The sequence below is a fragment of the Dipodomys merriami genome, unplaced genomic scaffold (genome assembly GCF_024711535.1).
Source record: "Dipodomys merriami isolate MVZ:Mamm:240054 unplaced genomic scaffold, mDipMer1.0.p SCAF_48, whole genome shotgun sequence".
In the NCBI taxonomy this organism is placed as follows: Eukaryota; Metazoa; Chordata; class Mammalia; order Rodentia; family Heteromyidae; genus Dipodomys; species Dipodomys merriami.
In genome coordinates this window covers 4,155,753-4,176,668 of record NW_027206046.1, presented here as the reverse complement: position 1 = coordinate 4,176,668, position 20,916 = coordinate 4,155,753, and the positions used below count along the sequence as shown (strand labels likewise).

At 35.9% G+C, this 20,916-nt stretch overlaps 1 protein-coding gene across 3 annotated transcripts in view; it reads right to left on the bottom strand.

Moving 5' to 3' along the window:
- The window catches only part of Herc1 (HECT and RLD domain containing E3 ubiquitin protein ligase family member 1), a 178,223-nt gene that overhangs the window by 97,047 nt on the left and 60,260 nt on the right, over window positions 1-20,916 (bottom strand). For 2 of the 3 annotated variants that reach the window (XM_069995205.1, XM_069995207.1), the window contains exons 15-25: window positions 18,331-18,483; window positions 18,073-18,205; window positions 16,779-16,970; window positions 13,992-14,213; window positions 11,850-12,023; window positions 10,327-10,441; window positions 10,115-10,235; window positions 8,209-8,380; window positions 4,380-4,692; window positions 3,493-3,613; window positions 647-698 (exon numbers count right to left, since the gene is read on the bottom strand). In XM_069995205.1, coding sequence (XP_069851306.1) covers window positions 647-698; window positions 3,493-3,613; window positions 4,380-4,692; window positions 8,209-8,380; window positions 10,115-10,235; window positions 10,327-10,441; window positions 11,850-12,023; window positions 13,992-14,213; window positions 16,779-16,970; window positions 18,073-18,205; window positions 18,331-18,483 — 1,768 coding nt within the window. Of the gene's footprint in view, window positions 1-646; window positions 699-3,492; window positions 3,614-4,379; window positions 4,720-8,208; window positions 8,381-10,114; window positions 10,236-10,326; window positions 10,442-11,849; window positions 12,024-13,991; window positions 14,214-16,778; window positions 16,971-18,072; window positions 18,206-18,330; window positions 18,484-20,916 lie in introns of all 3 variants that reach the window. The other variant, XM_069995206.1, reaches the window with a different exon arrangement.

Below are 20,916 nucleotides of genomic sequence, written 5' to 3'. Positions count from 1 at the left end.
CTGTTTGAAACTCTGTGTGTGTGTGTGTGTGTGTGTGTGTGTGTGTGTGTGTGTGTGTGTGTGTGTGTGTGTGTGTGTGTGTGTGTGTGTGTGTGTGTGTGTGTGTGTGTGTGTGTGTGTGTGTGTGTGTGTGTGTGTGTGTGTGTAAGCTGGAAGTGCAAAGAGAAATCCTCTAACACCATTTAAAGTACAATACTTCTGTCAGTGGACTAAAACAAGGAAAATAACAGAAATGGTAAGTTCTCTGTATAGCACCTTAATAATAATAAAATTATATATTGTGATATAATTTTATATATTAAATATTTTATAATTAAATATACCTATATTTTTTAAATATGCAAATAATGAATACCACACCTCCCCACACACCAATGAAAGCTGTTTCTGAAATTCCACAGGACTTTTAATAAGTATACTCTTATAAAACACACAAAAAATGAGAAGCAGAACCAATTATTAACTCAATAAAATAAACATTCCCAGATTTTTAAAGGTCATAGAGTTGAAGGAAAATTATCTTTTTAATAATTTTGAAAAAAATGATTCTTATTCTCGGCAATTACATTTCAGATTGAAATATATAGGTCTAAATAACCATGACTACTTAATTGAAACAGACATTTAATATTTTCTTAATACTTGCCTCTCTTTCTATGAGATGATGCCAAATCCAAATCAACATTTCGTCTGCCACTCTATTAAAAGTGAAAAATAAAGTTTAGGTAAAAACTGTATTTTAGTATTAAATGTAAAGTATTAAAATAAAAAGTAATGCATGTAGTTATAACAATGTCATACTTATACACCAGTCAATTCAGACTAACAACAAAATGTGTATAAATATACTATGAAAACAGCTCTCAGAAAGCCCTCACATATAACTTTGGAGACATGAACTCAAACAGAAGCCAAGATGCATATTATAAAGAAGTTTTTCATTGTTGTTACCTATTCTTTCTGGAATCTCTGTCTTTAATTTTCTAGTTACAGTCTGATCTTTTAATTATATACACACTAAATGCCAAAGTCCTGTAGCAACATTCTACTTTACAAAATTACTGCTCTGTCCTCACCATCCTTTCTCTCTTTTCAAAATTTGCACTAGCTCTGACTAGGTATTTAGAGAAGACAATGTATTGTGATGAATCCATAACCAAAAAAAGGTCAGGAACAGTGTCCCAGGCCCTGATTTCAAGCCCCAAGACTGACAATAAATAATCGATGAATATATTTGAAGAAAGGTAGGGCATTGGGCACTGATAGCTCATGCCTGTAATCCTAACTATTCATGAAGGTGAGATACAAAAATCATGGTTCTAAGCCAGCCTGGATAGGAAAGTCTATGAGATTCTTATATCCAATTAACCACCAAAAAGCTTTAAGAGCTGTGGCTCAAGTGGCAGAGTACTATCCTTGAACAAAAACAAAAAAAAAAACAACTCAGGGACAGCACCCAGGCCCTGGGTTCAATCTACGAAAAAAAAAAAAAAAAAGGTAAGCCGGGCACCAGTGGCTCATGCCTGTAATTGTAGCTACTCAGGAGGCTGAGATCTGAGGATCAAGGTTCAAAGCCAGACCAGGCAGGAAAGTCAGTAAGACTCTTTATCTACAATAAACCACTAGAAAAACAGAAGTGGCGCTGTGGCTCAAGTGGTAGAGTGCTCACCTTGAGCTGAAGAGCGCAGGGACAGTGCCCAAGCCCAGAGTTCAAGCCCCACAACCGACAAAAAAAAAAAGATATAATGGTGATGAAAAATTAAAAACAACATAATACAATGATACGTTCTTGAAGATTCAACTTCCCTCAGATGAGGATTCTTTTATATATTGAAATTTCTTTTGAACAACACCATGGTGTCATGTTATACCTTTAAAAATATTTTATTATTTATCTTAATTTACAAAATAGAGGAATTCCAGAATGAAAACTGGGGAATGTAGATCACTTAGACCAAAAAATGTTTCTATTAGGGTTGTCACACATCTCTTCAGTAGTTAACTTAGAACAAGGAGCCATGTTGGACATACTGTCACCTTACAGTGCTGGGAATGGAACTCAGAGCAATGAGCATGCTAGGCAACTGCTCTAACCCCATACTGAACCGCTGTCATATACAGATGGTATACACATACACACACACACACACACACACACACACACAGATGGCACTTACATCTCCATGTCACTAAACACACACACACACACACACACACACACACACACACACACACACACACACACAGATGGCACTTACATCTCCATGTCACTAAACACACACACACACACACACACACACACACACACACACACACACAGATGGCACTTACATCTCCATGTCACTAAGCCCAGAGAGGTTGTAACATATAGAATATCACACAGGAAAATAGGCAAAATAAAAATCCAACTATCAAGTACAAGTCTCTAAAGCTCCTTAAAAAGTAGCAATTTTAGAAATATTTTTTGCTCTGTATTTAAGGATTACCTAACCTTACTTCCTACTTTTTATAAAAATAAATCAGTACCTTACTCAATTGTTATTTACCCTAAATACCTGTAGTTTATGTTTTGAGGTAGGTAACTAAGATATGCTAAGAGAAGAGATATAAACAGCTTATTATCTGAGGAGAGGTACAAACTGCTTTTCATTTTAGATATATTACTCTAGTGAAATGTAGGAGATGAAGATAAGACAGGGTAGAGGGGTACCATTTTGAGATGTCTGCATACATCAGGCAAAGGACAAAAAAAAGTCTGGAAGACAGCAGTGGTGGGAGAGATAGAGAGGACATCATTAGAAACATTAAAGATACAATTTTCAAGACTTGACTAATTGGGTGGGGAGTAAGGGGTGACAAAAACAGGGGATAAGAAAAAAAAAGAGTAAAGAATGATCCCAGGCCAGGCGCAGGTAGCTCACACCTGCGATCCTAGCCAGCCCAGGCAGCAAAGTCTGTGAGACACTTATCCAATTAAACACCAGAAAACCAGAAGTGGTGCTATAGCTCAAAGTGGTAGAGCACTAACTGAACAAAAGAGCTCAGGGACAGTATTCAGGCCCTGAATTCAAGCTCCATGACCAACAACAAAAAAAAAAAGAAAAGAAAAAATGATCACAGATTTCCAGCTCATGTAGTAAATAGTATACCTTATTAAAATAGAGAATATAGAGAAAATAATCTGAAAGATGAATTCACTTCTTTGGATAGCCCAAGACTGGGGTAGCCTGACACATTTGTTTCAAGAGTCAGATACATGAATTCAAAGTTTAGGAAGAAGTCAGGGCCAAAGAGAAAAATCATTAACTAAAAAGTATTGGGCACATATGCATGTGAATGTGTGCATGTATGTGTTAAGTATATCAAGATCTCATTTATATTCTATTCTTTTTGAAGGTTTTATGGCTACAACAAATATAAATTTCTCTAGCTAAAGCCTTATATATCTACACCTTGAAAATAAACATCTTTATTGAATCTAAGATTACCTACCAGCACGTAACCCTCTTCATCAGATTCAGGTTGAGACAAATCAGACTCGCTCCTCGATTTGATCAGTCTATAACTTGGGCTTGCATGGACTAGCCGGTTCTCTGCAGTAAGACTTTCACTCCTGTCTCAACATGCACAAAGGAAAGTTTTTGATTTCCAGGTGTTAGGGAACACAACATTGAATGGAACTAGTAACACAGATGATACACACACATTGGCAAGTAATTTTATCTGTTGATGGGAAATCTTTCTAAACTTAAAACCCTTTTAAATTACATCAAAATAAGCATATGGGCCAAGTACCTGTGGCTCATACCACTAATCCTACCTATTCAAGGGGCACAAACCAGGAAGATTAAGGTTCTAGGTCAGCCTGGGCAAAAAAGTTCCCAAGACTCCATTTCAACAGAAAAAGTTAGGCACAGAGGCAACTGTCTATCATCCTAACTACAATGGAAAGAGTAAATAGGAGGTTGGAGGACCAGGCTTTCCTAGCCAAAAAGCAACACTTTATTCAAACAAATAATAACAAGAGCAAAACAAAGGACTGAAAGTATAGCTCAAGCAATAGAACACTACTAGCAAGCACAAAGCCCCAAGTTCAAGCTCCAACGTAACAAACACAAAGAAATCTTATGCCACTAAATTAGAGATGAGAATACACCATTGCAACTGCTACTATTCATATGTATGAAAAACTGCCTCTTCATATAATCATGCTGCACTGGTATGACTGTTAAGGTTACTGTAGATTCATCCTAGTCAATTTACATTTCCTCTTCCCTGTCTTTGTTAACTTCAGAACACCAATTGTTGAGAGGGAAACATTTCAATACAGAGTAAACAAAGGGAAAATGCTAATATTTTAAGTTTCTACTCAGACCCACCTGGTCATAAGTCCACTCCCTTCAGAGGCACTTGTAGAAGGCTGCTGCAACTGTCCCTCTTCCCTTCGTTTCTGGAGCTCATCAATCACGGGACTTACTCCTAATATTAACAGGGCACAGCGGTGGATCACAGAGTTGCAGGCAGCAGTGTACACATCCTGACCCTCGGGAAGGTCTGTGCTGACCCTTCGCTCTTGCTGAGACTGTGGAGGTGGATCATCAGCTCGAGCCCCAGACCCTGCCCCACTGTTCATTCTATCTCGATCTCGGCTACGAGCTACTTCACGGGCTGAGAGGAAACACTGAAAGATTTCTGTAACATGCAACACAAAAACAAGGTCTTAACACATGGGGAGAGAAGAGCAAAGAAAATAACAATAAAAACAGTCAAAAAGTTTGGATCATAAACATACTGAAAGGAAAAATTGTATTTTAGACATCATACATAACAATGACTTTAAAGTTATATTAAAAATATACTAAAACTATACTTTTCATAGGAAATATCCATATAACTGTATAGAATTTAGGTTTAGCTGATTATATTTTAAACGAATTAAGATCATGCCATCTTTTTTTTTTTTGGTCCAAGATCAGGATTTTAACTCAGTACTTAATGCTTTTGCTCACTGACTAGCACTCTACCAACTGAGCCATGCCTCCAATCTCAAGGACATATCATTTTAAAATATGCCAAATTGGTATATGGACTAATTCGAGTAGGAATCACTTGAGGAACTGTAACTTCAGAAGAGACTCTTCAACTTGTCTTTACCTATACACTGCAAACCTTGTAGATTCTTTGGGGAATAATGTCCTTCACACACTATCTACCAGAGAGTAGTAGGCCCAATATATCTCTTAGAAACATGCCTAGAGCTTATTACCCTAGTCCAGATATCCATTTATCCCATCATTCCTTCGCAAATCTATTGTCTACAAATTATTATATAAAGCATAATTCTTTGGTCATACTTTTTTTCTCGCTGCCTCCTTTCCTTCCTTCCTTCTTTCAGCAATACTGGGGTATGAACTCAGTCTTACCACTACAGCCATGCCACTAGCCTATTTTGTCATTTCTTTAGACTCCATATTCTTGTGAAGATTTCCATGTACTTATAAAAACTCTAATAAAATTGTGTATTTTTTCTTAATCAGTTCTTATACTGATTCCTAGATTCCTGTATCCAACCAAAGACCATATAAGAATTAAGAAGTGTCCTGGGTTCGATCCCCAGTACCAAAAAAGAAAAGACAAAAAAAAAAAAAAAAAAAGAATTAAGAAGTACAGTGAATCTCTCTCTCTCCTACAGTTTCAACTTAGTGAGAACAGTAGATTTCACAGTGAGTTCCAAACTAGTAGTAACAATTTGTGTGGATACTTGTTAGGAATACAAATTATGAGTCCAATCTCATACTTCTGTATCAGAAGATCTAGGAGTGGAGCCCTGAAATCTGCATTTTATCCTACCCTCTGGCTGATGATTTTAAAGACCAATAAAGCCTGTGAAGCACTAGGTTCACAGGTTTCAAAGAAAATATAATGAAAAACCTAATTTCTCCTTCCACAGTCCATATAATTTTTAACATCTACACTTCACTTCATTAAGTAAGTATAAAGGTCTTTACTGAAACAGAATCTGGTTATGACACATAGGCAAGACTGCCTCCACAGTCAGAAGGCATCATCAGGAAGATCTATCTGATGTAAGTTCTTTCTCATTTCACAAATATGGAATACTAATGGAGTTAGCAAGGTTTTAATATTAACTGATGCTACAGTAGTAGATACTTCATGAGAGCTGAAAAATACAGTCAAATTTAGAAAATTTGTTAAAATTTTCTAATTTAGAGTAGCATTCTTTTTTGTTTGTTTTGTTTTTGTCAGTTGTGGCACTTGAACTCAGGGCCTGGGCACTGTCCCTGAGCCTCTTTGTGCTTAAAACTAGTGCTCTACCACTTAAGCCATAGCACCACTTCTGGGTTTTGAGCAGTTAATTGAAGGTAAGAGTCTCATGAGGACTTTTCTGCCTGGGCTGGCTTCGTACCACAATCCTCAGATCTCAGCCCCCTGACTAGCTAGGATTACAGGCATAAGCCACTGGTGCCTGGCTAGAGTAACATTCTTAATGGGAAAGCCAGACAAAAGTTAGTAAAATACTAGGTTCATTTGGGTTTATTTTATTTTTTGGTTTTTTTTTTTTGGTTTTTTTGTCTGTCGTGGGCTTGAACTGGGTCTGAGCGCTGTCCCTCAGCTCTTCAGCTCAAGGCTGAAGAGCCTGCTACCACATGAACAACAGCGCCACTTCCAGTCTTCTGGTGGTTTATTGGAGATTAGAGTTTCACAGACTTTCCTGCTGGAACTGGCTTTGAACCACGATCCTCAGATCTCAGCCTCCTGAGTAGCTAGGATTACAGGCGTGAGCCACCAGCGCCCGGCACTAGGTTCATTTGTTAATTTGGAAATTTAAACTTGAAAATCAGATCTTCAAAGACAGTATTGTCATCATGCTGCTAAAAATCCCTTACTTCTATAAAATCAAAATAACAAACCCTTCAGTGTCTAGTAGTTAGGATAATGGCACTGAAGTTTCAGCAGACCTGGTTCTAATTCCATAGCTGCTACTAACTGTACCCCAAGTATGTAGTTTTGCCTCCATAAACCTTAATTTACCTATGTTTATGATGGAATAAAACTAGAACTTGTCTCATAACTGTCATGAGAATTACAAATAAATCTATGTGAAATACTTGACCAATACATAATGGGTGTTCAAATATCACTGGTACTTTCAAAATTATTACTCATTGTCTACTATGCTTTCTCTTACTATAATTAAAGAATCTATTTTATTACTGTGTTACCGTCTTTGGCCTTAGCTTCTAGAAATTTCTAAATTTTAAGTTCATTTGCAAAAGTTCCCTCAGTTTAGGTTTTAAAATACAATACTGTAATATATAAAAAAATAAAATACCAAAAAAAGAGAAAATAATAAAATATAATATTGTCTCTAACAATGTCAGAACTATTTTTCTCCATTTGGATCTTATTTTTATTTTTTTAACTTAAATAGTTTTAAGTCTTACTTAGAACCATGTCAAAATTATTTTTAGAGTATGAGGGACATAAATAAATTGACAGTAAGTAAAGCAAGTTGATTGGTAAAAACAGAATCCCAACACCACACAACAGGCTATATTGTTTTAGGCTACAGAGTGAATACACACTTTATTCTGAAATAGCCAAATCACTCAAAGGATACTAATGGATGTTTTAATAGATTTGATATATCTCATTAAACATATAAATTATTATCTTAAAAATTATCTGGAACCTTGGAATATAAAAGTTTGAAGTTTTCATCACCTATCCAGTGGTATCCTCACACTATTATTTCTACTATTGCTTTTATCTCTTGTTCCCTACTGAAATAGCAATACAGTTGAAATTTACAATTTTTAAAGTTTTACATATGTAAAACAATTTAGCTCTCCCAAGAGGCATAGCAAGGGGATCTCTTCCTCACCGCAGAGAGGTCTAAATTACTTATTCAAGGACAAGGGAGTAATTTTATGCAGGAGGAACAGATACCAACATGCTATTTTCCATAACTTGTTGGTCTAGAACACACACTACAAAAACTTTAGGATGGCACTGACACATTTGTAGGTGCCTCTTAAATGTTAGCTAAGGCAAATTTATATTACTAGCATAATGCCAAATCCTTTTAGAAAAACTATACAGGCCCTTTGCCTTGAACTCTAGTCAGTTTTCCTATGAAAAAGGCTGACAGGGTGTTTACTTCTAGAGAAGGAAGGGTGTACTCACTGCCAGCTGTCATCACTTCGTGCTCCCGTTCTTCCTCCTCATCCTCTGGTTCTACATGCCCCTCCTCCCGGTCTCTCTCAGCTTGCTCTTCCATTTCAGCTTCTTCATCTATGGTCCTGGTAAATGAGTGCTCCTGAGAATCAACATCTGCAGAATCTTGATTGTCTGAGATCTTTTTAAAAAAACGATCAAAACATTACACTGAATATCTTTTTCAAAAGCTTTTAAAATTTCATAAAACCTTAACTTTTTATCAATGAAAACGGTACATACCACAAAACCAAAAAATCACACTGGATAAAATTTAAAGACTAAATAGAATGTATGTACACAAAGTATATACACAGACATATATATGATCTCTTTTCTTCAGTATTTTGATTAAAACGGAATACTATTCATTGATTTACATTTGCATTGCTATTCAGCTGCAAACTACAATGCTGCTACTTAAAAATAAATTTTATCAACAGCTGGGAACACCTAGCATGCATGAAGCCTTTGATTCAATTCCCCAGTGCCACATAAACAGAAAAACCCAGAAGTAGTGCTGTGGCTCAAGTTGTAGAGTGCTAGCCTTGAGCAAAAGAATCTCAGGGACAGTGCTCAGGCCCTGAGTTCAAGCCCAAGGACTGCCAAAAATAAACAAACAAACAAAGAACATAACTTCAGGGCTGGGAAGGTGGCTCAGTGGTAGAGCGCTTGCCTTGTATGCATGAGGCCCTGGGTTTGATTCCTCAGCACCACATAAGCAAAAAGAAAAAAGCCGTAAGTGGTGCTATGGCTCAAGTGGTAGAGCACTAGCCTTGAGCTGAAGAGCTGAGGGACAGAGCCCAGACCCAGAGTTCAGGCCCCAGGACCAGACCTTCCCCCACCCCCCAAAAAAAGAACATGACTTAAATTCCATTGTTTCCTTCAAGTTGTAGATGTTATTACTCTATATGAATAATGTTTAATACCTCTTTAACTTTAACATTTAATACTTTTAACTTTGCTCTTGAAAAAAAAACCCACAAAAATTAGAAAGCTATGTTGAAAAAAGTTAACTTCCCATAATCATATTATCTAGCAGTTATCTGGATAAAGAGCTCTAACAACACAAGTCTCAATATAAAGCGCAAATAAAAACTTTTAAGTAGATCCATAATATGGCTTCCATCTTCACTTTCAGTAGGATTAAAGTTCAATAATTAGAAAGTCTATTTTTATGTGACAACTCTCCTTTATTTTCACTTTTTGGGACCAAACATTTCTAATACTGTCAAATTCTTTTATAGGATGAGTTTGAGATCTTCTGTCAATCCAATGTATTTGTTAATATCTCTAATAATTTCTGTCATCCTAGGCTAAACAAGATAATTCAACTGTGGCCTGATCAGCATAAAAAATTAATGTTCCCTGGACAATTCATTATTACTAATATTACTTATGCAGAATAATACTATTTATTCAAGCTATTATTTTAGTAGCTCTACTGAATCAAACCCAAATCTTCATTCTTTCTTTTTTTTCACTAGAAAAATAAATATCTAGTCAGTGCCAGTGGCTCATGCCTGTAATCCTAGCTACTCAGGGAGCTGAGATTGGAGGGTTGTGTTGGAAGGCAGCCCAGACAGGAAAGTCCATGGGACTTTTATCTCCAATTAATCCCCAGAAAACAAAACAAAAAAAAAAAAAACTGGAAGTGGTGCTGTGGCTCGAAGTGTCAGAACACTAGCCTTGAGCAAAAAAGCTGGATAATACCTAGGTAGACCCTGAGTTCAAGCCCTACAACCAACAAAAAATATCCAATATGTATTGAGCACATTTTTTTTCTCACATAAAACCAATAAGAGGATATAAACTAATAAGGAGATATTTCTCAGGGCTTGCAGAAAAACAGAAATTAAATTATTTCCAACTTTACCCATCTGTCTCGTGATGATGACCTGGTTTGGATAAGTTCAAGGTTCTTGCAAGCAAGTAAACGACTTCGAACTTTGTATACACAACGGTACACTTCTGATAAACTTTTACCAGGTTGGTATCTAAATAAGAAATCAAGATAGAAAAGTTACCTAATTTATAGTATCATGAGAGCACAAATATTTGTCTGAGGATAGTTTTTAAGTTACTTGCCGGCTTTCTCCACATGCTTGACTAAGTAAGTTTGTATGTTTCAGAAGTGCTGCAAGAACAAATCGAGACACAGTATCCAAGAGTGACTCATTACTCAAAGTTGCACTGTCCCAATCTGAAAATAAAAATAACACATTTTAAAAAGGTTCAGAAAACAGTTCCCAGAAAATTTTAATAGCTTTAGTTATCCAACAATCTGAATTTTTAAAGTCATTTTTCTAAACTATTACTCCACAAATGTATATATTGTTCCAGGTGCTAGGATACATAAATTTGTATGTCTGATTTTTATTTACCAAAAAAAGCCAATTAAAAGTAAAAAAAAAAAAACTATGCAAAGATAATAATTCAAAAAATAAAATAATAAAAAAAAACACTTTTACTATTTTTATGACAGAAGGAAAAAACTGAAAAAACTGGAAGAAAATTAAAGATAGAATAATAGAGAAAAACATAACAAAAGACAACTACAGATATGTAATTGAACAATATAGGTCACTATTAAAGGAACAAAGGAGCTAAACATAAATCAGATATATTCCTTGAAAATTTATACATAACATTTTACTAATAAAGATATATTAGCAATGGAAATACCACTATGTATTTGTATACTAGTTTATTATTATATTTAATAGAATACCTTATCTCAAATTGGTATATCTACCATCATTCTGAAGTGAGCAAGTGTTTTATAAATGAAGAAACACTATCAAGTCTATAGCTTAAATTTCTAAGTACATTTCCTTTCAGCTTTAAACCAGGGCTTACAAAGGAAAGCAAACCTCTCTTAAAGGAGATTCCATTACAAGTGTGAGATACTTTATTAAAATGTTTTATTACCTTAATCTCATTTTCACACAGTGGGTAGCCTATGGGATGGTGCATATAAAAACACACATCTAGGGCATTTACCACACAGGAAAACAACAAGTTATTTTTAAAGTATTATTTATGAACATTTAAAAAATGTTTATTTCCAATAGAGTGATTCCTGTGGCTTCTACTTATCTATATTGTATATATTTTAGTCAGTACTGTGAGTTGGCTACATATTTTTTTTTGGGGGGGGGGTCCGGTCATGGGGCCTGAACTCAGGGCCTGGGCGCTGTCCCTCAGCTCTTCAGCTCAAGGCTAGCGCTCTACCACTTGAGCCACAGCACCACTTCCGGCTTTTTTCTTTTTTGTTTATGTGGTGCTGAGGAATCGAACCCAGGGCCTCAAGCATGCAAGGCAAGTGCTCTACCACTGAGCCACCTTCCCAGCCCTTGGCTACATATTTTTGTGTGTGTGCCCATCCTGAGGCTTGAACTCAGGCCTGGGCACTGTTCCCTGTGTTTTTGCTCAAGGCTAACACTATCACTTGAGCCACACTTCTGACTTTTTGTTGGTTAACTAGAAATAAGAGTCTCACAATTTTCCTGCCCAGACTGACTTTGAACCATGATCTTCAGATCCTGTGTAGCTAGGATTATAGGCATGTACCACCGCCAGCTTACATACATATTTACTCTCTATCTTACCTTTACTAACAGCATAATCCTGCATGCTGATCCAAAGGCTTCGAGCAGGTTCTTTGGAACAACCCAATGCCAAGTCTACATAGACAGCAATTTCAGGCCTCAATTTGTAATCAAAAGGCTTCTGTTCTTCATTTCCTGAAAGAGCTACTTCTAAGAGACAACTCATACATTTATCTAAAAACAAAAACAAAAAACAAATTACCAATTTCAAATGTCACAAATTTTAGTGCTATAACCAAAATCTTCTCCATTTCTTTTGTCATTATGAAATTATACACTTCAAATCATTAAAGGTAAAAATCCTTTAATGTTTTTCAGGTGGAGATAGGATTTCCCTTTTTACTTCCTCCAGAGAGGTGTAACACTCAGGGAAGAGTTATAGGCAGGTAGAAGCCAAGGACAAAAAATTGCCTGAAGTACACATACAGCACAATCTTATATAAGATAAACTGTCTAGTTCAAAATAGAATGGTATTCTCTTTGAGAAAAATGGGACCATGTGGAAAGAGACTATAAACAAGTTTTAGATTTTATTTCCTTCTAGACTAAGAGAGAATAAAGTGGTATTAACAGTTTCTCAATTGTACAATATTTGTACAGGTGGCTCCTAACATTTTAACAGGTCATGTGTCCATCAGAATGCATATATTAAAAAAACAAAAACAAATAAAAAGTCCAAATGGCTGGGTGCCCTAGCTACTCAGAAGGCTGAGATATGAGAACCATAATTTGAAGCCAGCCCAGGCAAGAAAGTTTGTGAGATTTTTTTTTAAATTTTTTTTTTTTTTATTCCGGTCATGGGGCCTGAACTCTGGGCCTGGGCGCTGTCCCTCAGCTCTTCAGCTCAAGGCTAGCACTCTACCACTTGAGCCACAGCGCCACTTCCGGCTTTTTTCTTATGTGGTGCTGAGGAATCGAACCCAGGGTGTCGAGCATGCAAGGCAAGAGCTCTACCACTGAGCCATATTCCAAGCCCAGTTTGTGAGATTCTTATCTCCACTAAAGAACCAAAAGAGCTGGAAGTGGATCTATGTGGCTCAAGTGGTAGAATGCCACCCTTGAGCAAAAAAGCTCAAGGACAGTGCTTAGACCCTGAATTCAAGCACCAGAACCAGCACCCAAAAACAAAAACAAAAAAAAAAGTGAAAAATGGTGTCCCTAGTTTTGGTCAAGTATCAAAAGTCAATTTAATAGAGAACATATTTGAATCATTATATAAATACAGTTTCACATAAGATAAAACCTTTTTCTTTACACAAAAGAATATTTTACTGGGTGCCAGTGGCTGACACCTGTACTCCTAGCTAGTCAAAGGATGAGATCTGAGGATTGCAGTTCAAAGTCAATCAGTCAGTAAAATATGAGAAACTCTTATCTTCAATTAACCAGCAAAAAGCCAGAAGTGGAGGCTCAAATGGTAGATAATCAACCTTGAAGGAAAAAGCTAAGGGATAGTGCCAAAACACTGAATTCAAGCCCAGACACACAAAAAATTACAATATATTGGCCTCTTTCCCCTCTAACTCCCCCATCTCACAGGATATGATTCATCTAGTCCTATATAAACCAACTAGATTATCTGTTGAGTACTGGGATAAGCCCTTGCATTCAATCTTAGGGAAAAAGAAGATGAAGGAGGAAAGGGAAATCCCCACTCTAGAAAGGGAGAAAAAAATACTGCCACTCACTTCTAAGGCATATTTGAAAACAGGGTACTAGTAAATCATGATAGGTACTCTTAACAAGGCTTTATACTCTATTTTAGGATATATTAATAGTATTTTTATTATGGTAATTACATGGATGTGACAGTGTGCTCTGACCAAGTTCACCCTTCTATGACAATCCCTTAATTAAGCCCCTACTCTCTCCCCATATTCAGAAGATAATTCATGAAGCACTTTCCCTAGAAGTTGTTCAAAATGAGTGATAAATCTAAGCGTGGGACTAGAAATATATTTTCCTACTTCAGGATGCTCCTACACTGTTCCAGAACTGCATATTATAGTCTCAGATCTGCATATTATAGTCTCAGATGAGCAATTGCTCATCTGTTCTCTATTCAGCAAACTTAAGTATAAGAGAAACCTCCAAAAGAAGTACAAAACCGTATATTTTAAATGATTCAGCAGAGCATATTACCTAACTGAGGGGTGTCCATTTCTACACCATCACTGAAAAGTGGTGTTTTCATCCAATATGCAGTATCCTGTTCCTCTGGAGACACAGGGGAACCCTGAAGCATACCACCAAGACACCGCCCAATAAGGAGAGCAATTGTTCTTTCCAGATCCACAAGCCACACCCAAGACTGAGCTGGCTGAGGTAATGGTACACCAGCAGGGTCGATTACTTCTGGCCCTCCTAAAGACAAAGTCAGTAGTAATTATGTCTTTACTTTGGTACTTTGAAGTTTCAAAAGCTTTCCCACAGTCACTCATAGCACCACAATAAGATACTGAAACAAAATAATTTTACAATGAACACACACACACACACACATTCTCTTGTACACCAGGCTAATTTAAAATATGTTCAGAAAAGCTGTGTTATCAAAATTTCACTTTGTGATGTTATTAATTTTAAGATAAACAATTAAAACAGCACATGACAAAATTATCCTAACAAATTCTATTCCTAGTATCTAGATCAAAGTTTACCATTTTTAGCGAGTCTCTGTCTCATTCCTCCAAAACTAACCAGAGTAGATCTTTAGTGAGAATAATACTTAATATTTGTTGGGCTTGAACTCAGAACTGGTTTTTATTTATTTTATTTTTTTGTGAGAATACCAGAGGAGTTACAATTACATGGGCAAGATAATGAGTACATTTCTTATCAAGCATTGTTGCCTCCTCTTTGTTTCCCCTTCCCATCCCTTCCCAAAATCCTCCCCTCCCCCCACCCCCCACCAAAGTTGTTAAGTTTGTTTTTCAACATAATGACTTGTACATCTCCTTGTTGCAATGGGTCCACCTGTATCCCTAGTTAAACGATTTGTTTTTTTTTCCTTCCCCTCCACAAATTATACCAACATCAAATACAGTGAATGCATGAATTATACTATGGGGGAGGGACATACAAAGCAACATAGAAATCATCTTATAAATATGTCAGAAACAATTGCATGAAAGGAAAAAAAAATTTGAATACTTATCTTGCGGTTCATTCCCCTAACATCAACTTATCTGACCTTTTCTGCTTGACTCAGACTTATATTAGTTATTGCAAATAAGGGAAACCATGGGACCTATGTTTCTTTGGGCCTGGCTTACTGTCTTATACTAAGATCTATGCCCATGTTTTCTTATTGTTCATTTGTTTTTAAATTTTTTTATTAAAAATACACTTAATCATAAGGAACAAAATTAAAGAAAAATAGAAAGATCTAAAAAGCAGTTATTTGAAAAGAGTAAAACAGGCAAACCTGTAATAAAATTAGTAAAGAAAAACAGATGATATAAATCATAGGAATAACTGAGAAGGGTCACATAAATGGAGAGATAAAGGGTAAACAAATATGCAGCAGTGGTACTCAATAGATACTATGTTGAAAATGAACTATACAACTTATGAGCAGAGACAGGAAGAAAAAACTGAGAGAGAGCAAAGGAAGATGTGATATTATTCAAAATGAAATACAGTCATTACCTAGTTTACAAAACGGCATCACCTTTATAACAACTGAAAACATATTTAATTTTTTTAAAAAAGAAAGAAAAACAAGAATAAGTTTGGAGTAATGGTGGCACATTCCTGTAATTCCAGCACTCAGAAGTCTGAGGCAGATGGATCCCAAGTTCAAGGCTAGCCTGAGCGAGCAAGACTTTTAAACTAAACAAAACAGGAAGAGGGAGAAAGAAGGAAGAAGAGGGAAAACGGAGGAAAGAACAAGAAAAGAAAACAGAAAAGGGAGAACAAAGCTGGAGCAGCTCCATATAAAACCTAATCACTATCTGATAAGACTGTGAAGTTAACACTGGCTTCATGTAAATCCAGTGTTCACAACCACCCATGGTTAAAAAAAGGGGCCCTCAAATTACTCTTACCTACCCACAATGCCTTTCACAAGAAGCCAAAGCTCTAAGCAGTGATAAGTAGATTTTGCAAGGTTATACAATAAGCTACTGGCAGAGCCAACATTAAAATCTAGAGCTTTTTGTGTATCATCCAAGGATTCTTTCCAATAAAATAAGAGGTCTCACTTAACTTGAAAGGTTTTTAAGATTCTAGTAATAAAATTCCTTTGATAGTCTTAAGGGGAAACAGACTAATGGCTAACAAATTGTTCTTTTAGATACAATATTTCAAACTATTTTCAACTATCTAAAATTATGAACATTTTATAAATCAACAATGACTAAGAGTGCCATGCCTAAAATAAAAATATGAGTTCCAATAAGCACTGAAAACCAGAAACTGGAAATATAACATAACTGGAAAAGTATCTATACAGCCAACTAAAATGCCAAGTATTTCACTGTCAATTAGGTTTAAAACTAAAAACTTGTATTTCATAAATAAAACTTGTAAATTGTATCTAATAATCCACTGATGTAAAATATATCATAACTTTAAATACTTCTGAGGAAAAAATGATGCTGACAAAATTATGACACGATGTTTTCCTAACCTGTTGTAAGAAGCATCATAATTTCAACCATGTCAAAACTTGAACAAAGGTCTTAAAACCATAAGGCCAATGAGATGCATATTCAAACTAGATGACCATAAAGATGGTCTATTCTCAAGCAACAGCTTTCTTAGTTGTCCCATGTTAGCTGTCCACAGTTGACTCTAAACTCTTAGAAGATAATCTTATCTTTTTGATTACATGTAAAACCCATGTGTTCCATACTTTAACTTGATCTATACAAGAGGAACAACTTTTCTCAAAACCATTATTTACCAGTTTTTGCTTTTCCTTACCATGAAGAGGCCACTGTAACTCTTGGTCTTCTAAAAGAGCAGCAGCTGGCAGGAGTCTATTAAGGCAATCAAGAGGTGGCAAGAGATCGAGGAGATAACTCAATAAAGGACGAGCCACTGACACCGGAAGTAATAGTAGGGAGTTAACAATCTGGCAGAGCATACTGCCTGCAGCTGAGACATATATCACATCTATAAAGGGCAAGAAATGTAATGTGAATCAATCATTTCAAATAAACTTTAAAAAGACAAAAAAAATTTTAGTTTAAATTTAAATTTTTTTGGTTTGGATGAGTGTAGAATATTGTTATTTAATAATCTAACTCTTGAACGAAGAGTTCTTTAACACCCACTTGGCAACTAAAACTAGGATCTTACTTGTACTTATTTTCACAAGTACCAACAGACTATAGAACAGCATACATATCTTCCATGCCAACATATTCAAATGGTTATTACTGCTTTTCTTAAAATGCATTATGCATTTCTCACTCATAAATTTATTCTTACTTTTAAAATTACTGTTAATATTTACTGAGTACCACCTACAACATGCCAGGCACTGTTGTAAGTGAAGAAGACATAGCCATGCCCAGGAGCATATTCCTAACTTGGTAGTAACAACATTCTAATGCAGGAAGCCTTTTCTCTTTTTCAAACTAATTTGCTTTGTAAATTCAGACCACTTACAAATGTCAGGGTTGACCTGACAAAGTTACTGAGGCCTATTCTCAAAGACAAAATAAAAACAAGTGTTGGAGGTGCAGTTCAGGAGGTAGAGCACCAGCCAATGAGCGAAAATGTCAGGTACTGAGTTCAAGTTCCAGTCTCAGGAAAAAGAAAAGCAAAAACAAAGACTGCTGGGCACCAGTGGCTCATGCCTGTAATCCTACCTGATCTGAGGATTGTTGTTCACAGCCAGCCTGGGAAGGAAAGTCCATGAGACTCATCTCCAATCAACCATCAGAAACCCAGAAGTGGTGCTGTGTCTTAAAGTGGTAGAGTGCTAACTTTGAGCAAAAAGAGCTCAGGCACAGCATTCAAGCCCCAAGTTCAAGCCCATGACCAACAAAAAATAAAACAACAACAAAACAAAAACTGGAGAGCAATTAAAATGAAACACTGCTTAGCTAGCAAGTTTGAGGTCCCAAGTACAAACCTGCGAAAATTTTAAGAAAATGAAACAAGATCATTTCTCTCTCATGCAAAGATTTCAATCCCTCTTGAGGCTTTAGGAGGACTGATTCTGGCCTTTTAGCCACTAATTAAATAGGAAATTTAGTACCAAACTCACCTCTTAATTTTTCTCCAACACTACCATTCCAAGGACTCTCTTTGAGCAAATTTGCAGACCGCGAATAAATATCTGTGGCATGAGGCAACAAGAGCTGAAGATGTTTATGAAGCAAGGCCACACTGCTTGAATTCTGAAGAGAAAAAAAAAAATCCCAAATTCTTACTTTGAAAGATGTAAAGTAAAAAAATATTATGACATACCCAACTCTGAGTTTCAAAGTCCCTGGTAGGTAATCAAAGGCAAATAATTACATACCTCACTAATGTTGTTAATATGACAAAATGCAAGCAGCTGTTTCTGTAATGAGCACAGGAGTTCATGAAGATGAGCAGGCTGACTGTTCTCTGATGATGATGTTCCAACAAGAAATTTATCACTATTCTTTTCCAGCTCTCCAAATGCTTGATCCTAAAATGACACATATGATTCTATTTGAAATGTATGAAAATGGAGCAACATTCTATCATTAATGATTCTGATCGAAGATGTCATTATCTCTTTTCTCCACTACCTATTATAAATCTTTGTTATAAGCCTTATGTTATTTGCTATTGAATGGTAAATTTTATCAAGAAATTTCATTTGCTTTTCCATTTAAAAAAAATACACAAAGCCAGGTGCTGGTAGCTCACGCCTGTAATCCTAGCTACTCAGGAGGCTGAGATCTGAGGATCACGGTTCAAAGCCAGCCCAGGCAGGAAAGTCCATGAGACTCTTATCTCCAATAAACCACTAGAAAACTGAAGGTGGCGCTGTGGCTCAAGCAGTAGAGCACTCGCCTTGAGCTGAAGACTGCAAGGACAGCGGCCAAGCCCAGAGTTCAAGTCCCATGACCAATAACAACAAAAACACACATTTTAATCTCAGAAATTTTCAAAGTTTTTTTTTTTAAAGAGAGAACAGTAGAAATACTCAAAAGCAATGTATCTCAACATGTTGATGCTACTGTTTTCTGATCTCCTGTATTATAAGGTTTTGTTTTCACATTCTTAGGGTATTCTAATGTAATTCTTGCAAATTAAAAATTTCAGCCAGGCACTAGTGGTTCATGCCTGTAATCCTAGCTACTCAGGAGGCTGAGATCTGAGGATCCTGCCAGCCCAGGCAGGAAAGGCTATGAGACTTTTATCTCCAATTAACCACCAGAAAACCAGAAGTGGCTCAAAATGGTAGAGTGCTAGCCTTGAGCAAAAAAGTTCAGGGACAGTAGCCAAACCCTGAGTTCAAGCCCCATAATCAGCAAAAAAATAAAATAAAATAAAATTTTCTAATTAAATGGGCTAAAGAAACATGACAATTAAATATAATATATGACTGTAGATGCTGAACTGGAAAGGAAACTGCAGAAGAGGGTATTACTAGAACTACTGAAATTTAAACACAGACTATACATCAAATAACAGTTCTTTATCCATATTAAATTCCCTGAAATCAATACTTTTCCTATTGTTATGTAAGATAATATCTTTGTTGTTAGAAAATACATATGTAATACAAGCTTAAATAGTTAAGGGCAACCAATGACATCTAAAATGCACTCTCTCAAATGATTTGGGATTAAAAAGGAGGACAGGGCTTGGGAATGTGGTTTAGTGATAAGAGTGCTTGCCTAGCATACATGAAGCCCTAGGTTTCCTCAGTACTACAGAAACAGAAAAGGCCAGGTGGTAGAATGCTAGCCTTGAGCAAAAAGTAGCTCAGGAACAGTACTCAGGCCCAGAATTCAAGCCCAGGACCGGAAAAACAAAAACAACAACAAAGACGGATGGACCCACTGATACATAGGAAGATGAAACAAACATTTCCAAAGGGTCTAAACAAAGTTCTTTGGATGACTCTTGTAACTCTTTTGTAAGTTTCAATTTTTTCAAGTTCAAGTATTTTTAAGAAGAAATAATGTGGAAAAACTAGAAAACACCAAAACTATATTTTAGAAAGGTTAAAAATCACCATTTAGCTAATCACCTAAAGAAAATTACTAACAACATATTTTCGGTTCTTTTTTGTTTGTTTTTTTCATAAAACCTTTTTTTTTTTTTTGGTCCAGTCGTAGGGCCTGAACTTTAGGCCTGGGCTTTGTCCCTAAGCTCTTCAGCTCAAGGCTAGCGCTCTACCACTTGAGCCACCTTCCCAGCCCCAACCTAATCTATTTTTAACATATTTATGTTTATGTAAAATGTTCTTATAATATTTTGGTAAGACATAGTTTAATCATCCCTCTATTTTTAGTTATTTCTAATTTTCATTTCTTATAAATACTAATATCATAACAATATTTATGCATAAACTTTAGTCTATGCGTTAAACACACAAGATCAGAGAATGAGAATACTTGAAGATCCATGCTATCAACTGCCAAAGAGCACCATTATTTAAAAATCTTGAAATGACAAATGTAGCTTAAATTGTATCATAAGCAAGTGATAATTTGTAGCTCTAATCCAAAAACAGTATCTTTTATTTCCAGTTCCATACAAGAAATACATGAGTGTCAGCTCTAATGCATAAGAAAAACATTGCTTTAATGTAACATAAACGTTCCTTATAATTTAAGAAGTTTTGTTATTAAAAAATGGACAGACTATAACATTATTCCTATGCTATTTAGACATCAATGAAATTTACATTTTTAAACCTAAAAAACAAAACAAATCCTGTAAGAAGAATCTGCACTATGAATAAGTCAACAGCTTTTTATGTAGGCTAAACAGAGCACTAAGAATTCCAAAGGTGTAAGAGGAAATGATAAGTAAATAATTAAGTCAACACTGTTCACTCTGATCGTAAAAAAAAAAAAATTAGAAAATATAGGGTGTGCAGCTTTTATCACATAGTGAGAGG